This window comes from Bos indicus, chromosome 5, assembly GCF_029378745.1.
Source record: "Bos indicus isolate NIAB-ARS_2022 breed Sahiwal x Tharparkar chromosome 5, NIAB-ARS_B.indTharparkar_mat_pri_1.0, whole genome shotgun sequence".
Taxonomy (NCBI): domain Eukaryota; kingdom Metazoa; phylum Chordata; class Mammalia; order Artiodactyla; family Bovidae; genus Bos; species Bos indicus.
In genome coordinates this window covers 31,994,233-31,997,398 of record NC_091764.1, presented here as the reverse complement: position 1 = coordinate 31,997,398, position 3,166 = coordinate 31,994,233, and the positions used below count along the sequence as shown (strand labels likewise).

At 42.1% G+C, this 3,166-nt stretch overlaps 1 protein-coding gene across 1 annotated transcript; it reads right to left on the bottom strand.

Moving 5' to 3' along the window:
- Positions 1-220: 220 nt before the first annotated feature.
- LOC109558377 (olfactory receptor 8S1-like) lies at positions 221-1,150 on the bottom strand. The gene has a single exon (XM_070788751.1). The coding sequence runs from the start codon at positions 1,148-1,150 to the stop codon at positions 221-223; it is 930 nt and encodes a 309-aa protein (XP_070644852.1).
- Between the last annotated feature and the right edge of the window lie 2,016 nt (positions 1,151-3,166).

Genomic DNA, 3,166 nt, shown 5'->3' with positions numbered 1-3,166 from the left:
TTATTTTGCAAAGGGCTCCTGGATAGGAACCTGCACATCAAGCTCTTTTTCCCCCAACCTCCTCCTCTTGTTTTTTGGGGGCAGCTTATTTACTTCAAAATCCAAACAAATAGTTAAATATAATTGAAATTCAATTTCCCCAAGTGCTCTGTGCCTATAAACATCTTTCTCCTTTAGAGATACATTTTCTCTTTCCTGAGCAGAAGCACACAGCTTTCTCTTACCTGCTGGCACACTTCTGTTGCCTCAGCAGTCGCTGTAGAGCTGTTTTTACCTCCTGGTTCTTGAAGCTGTAGATAAGGGGGTTCAGCAAGGAAGTGATCACACTATACTGAATGGAGAGCACTCGCTCCAACACTGAGCCTGAGTCAGGGCTGATGTACCTGAACAGAGCTGTCCCGTAGAACAGGAGCACCACAGTGAGGTGGGAGGAACAGGTGGAAAAGGCCTTGCCTTGGCCCTCAGCGGAGCGGATACTCAGTATGGCAGAAATGATTCTTGAGTAAGAAAAGAGGATTGGGGGAAGTGTCAGCAGCCCTAAAGATGTGCATGACACAGCTAGAAGAATCTCATTGACAGTGGGGTCAGTACAAGACAGAGGGAAGAGTGGAGGTAGCTCACAACTGAAATGGGGGATGATGTTGGAACCACAAAAATGTAACTTGTGAACAAAGAGGCTATTCATCAAGGAAATAGAAAATCCCACTGCCCAAGCTGTGCTCACAATCCCAGTGCAGAGAGGTGTGTTTATGACCACAGTGTAGAGCAGAGGGTGGCAGATAGCAGCATAGCGGTCGTAGGCCATGGCAGAGAGAAGACAGGCTTCTGTCCCCACTGAGAGAGTGAAAAAGAAACTCTGAGTGATGCAGCCCCACACTGAGATACTTTTCTTCTGAGACAAGAAGTTCTGTAGCATTTTGGGCACAGTGACTGAGGAGAAACTGAGATCCAGAAAAGACAGGTGTCCGAGGAAGAAATACATGGGTGTGTGGAGCCGAGCATCAACCTTGATGATCAGGATCATCACTGTGTTCCCCACTAATGTCAGCAGGTAAATCCCCAGGAACAGCACAAAGAGCACGGTCTGGATCTGGGGGTCACTGGACAATCCCAGAAGGACAAACTCCGTAATAATACTGACATTTTTCATGGTTGCTCAGAGATTCTGTCCCTCAGAAGAAATGAATGGTTCTACATTTGTGAGACATTAATCTGAGTCATTTTCCATGAACAAGAGACTTCTGCTCAAAGAGAGTATATCTCTTTCTGTGCTGTGTGCTAAGCCGCTTTAGTTGTATACCTTCTTACCTATAGACTAAAATAGGAAACTCAGGGTAAGGGAGTGTCTTCTCAGATGCTATATTCTTACTTGACCTTGTTTTCTAATTGCTAGCATTATCTTGTCATGATCTTTAATCCTTCACCCTACTTTGTCACTCTTAGTAATAATAATAATGATAACTCATGTGCATTTAATAATAACAGTGTATCATGCATAGGAAAATCAGGTTCTGGATTCAAAACAAGGGGCATAGCCCAGAAAACCCTCCATGGTTAAGGGCTGAGAGGACTATGGGAAAGTGATTCCCTCTTAGAATAGTGAGATCATAGACTCACAGTATGCTAGGATGTTGTCATAATGGCTTTTAACCTCTTCATTTTATAAATGAGGTGAATGCAATGCCTAAGGCCTCATAGCAAAGTGAAGTTAAGGTTGGGATTAGCCCAGATGTTTCAATTAGTCTTGCATGCATCCTCATGTACCACACTTACTGGTTTTAAACTGATTGTTAAGATGAGTTTTGTGTGGTTTTGGGGTCATGAACAACTTCATTAGTAGGGAGTTCACCTAAACTATGTCTAGGTATTCCTTGGCTCTGATATAGTGCTCCCTACAGTTCTGTGACAGCAGCTAAGTGGAAAGAGTGCTAGTTTTAGAGTACTAACCTTAGTTTGAGTCTTGGCTCAAACATTCTAATGGTATCATCTGAGAAAAGTTACTTAGTTTCTTGAAACCTTCCTTTTTTCATTTATGAAATTGGGCAAATGAAACATGCTTTTGCAAACTGTCTAGCCCATGACACACTACACAAAAACATCAAATGTGTGTATGAACAAAGATTGACACAGAATACTGAAAAATAGAAGTGATTTCTCTATTGGTTAGTAGGCTTATGGGCATTCATTTCTTTTGAACAGTTTCTCTAATGTTGTAAAATTATTTTTCCACTGAACATTTCTTTATGTATATATAAAGAAAAGATTTGGAGACTTTCAGGAAACTCTCAGCTTAGCTCTGTTTTCTTCAGAGAGAAATACTGAATTGCAGTGAGAGAAAGCTCCTGGGCAAAGGAAGCTGAACCTCTAAAGTGCGAATTGTTTTGTCGTTTCTTCCCCATTACCATTGGGCATCTCAGTAGTTTGATACTACTCAGTACATGTCCCAAGTCCTACTTGGGTATGTGGGACTGAACCCAGTGCCATTTAAAAATATTCCAGGCCCAGGATCTCAGAATACTTCAGGGAACTGTTTTCAAACTGTGAAAACAGTTTGCCATAGTGCTTTAGGGAGACACCCTAAGTATCAAGAGGCTGAGGAGTTAACAGGGTGTTTGGGGTTCTCACATCCATCTCAATTACCCCATCTCTCCATTCATCTATTTAATCATACTTGATGGTAGGATTTTGGTGGTAGGATTTCATCAACGCAAAGCATCCCATTAGTACAAACTTTCGAAAACCCTGCAACCTAGGGATTCCTTGGCCAGAATAAGAGAAGGGTGGAGAATATAGTGAGAAAGACAACTTTATTAGTTGTCTTTCTCACTATATTCTCCGCCCTTCTCATTTTCAGTCCTCCAGGAAATCTCCTCCTTACTCTTCATCTGGTTTTCAGCCAGTAAAAACATTCCCATTTAAAATAAAGGCCTAAATTCCAGGGGAGGGAGGGGTCCCAGAACTTGATACATAAAGGAACAAACAGGAAGACTCCAAATGGACAAAGGGCAGAAGGCTCAATCTTCCAGCTCAGCCATTACCTGAATGGAGGTAGCAGTGTCTGACTTTGAGAAAGATACTTCCCTAATCTGGATCTAATTTCCTTCTGTGGAAACAGGAGGGGTTTGGACCAGATACCTGTACAGCTCTCACTAGTTACATATAACTA

Bases quoted from the DNA above. Each gene is read 5' to 3' on its own strand.
- LOC109558377 (XM_070788751.1), bottom strand. From the start codon at position 1,150: ATGAAAAATGTCAGTATTATTACGGAGTTTGTCCTTCTGGGATTGTCC.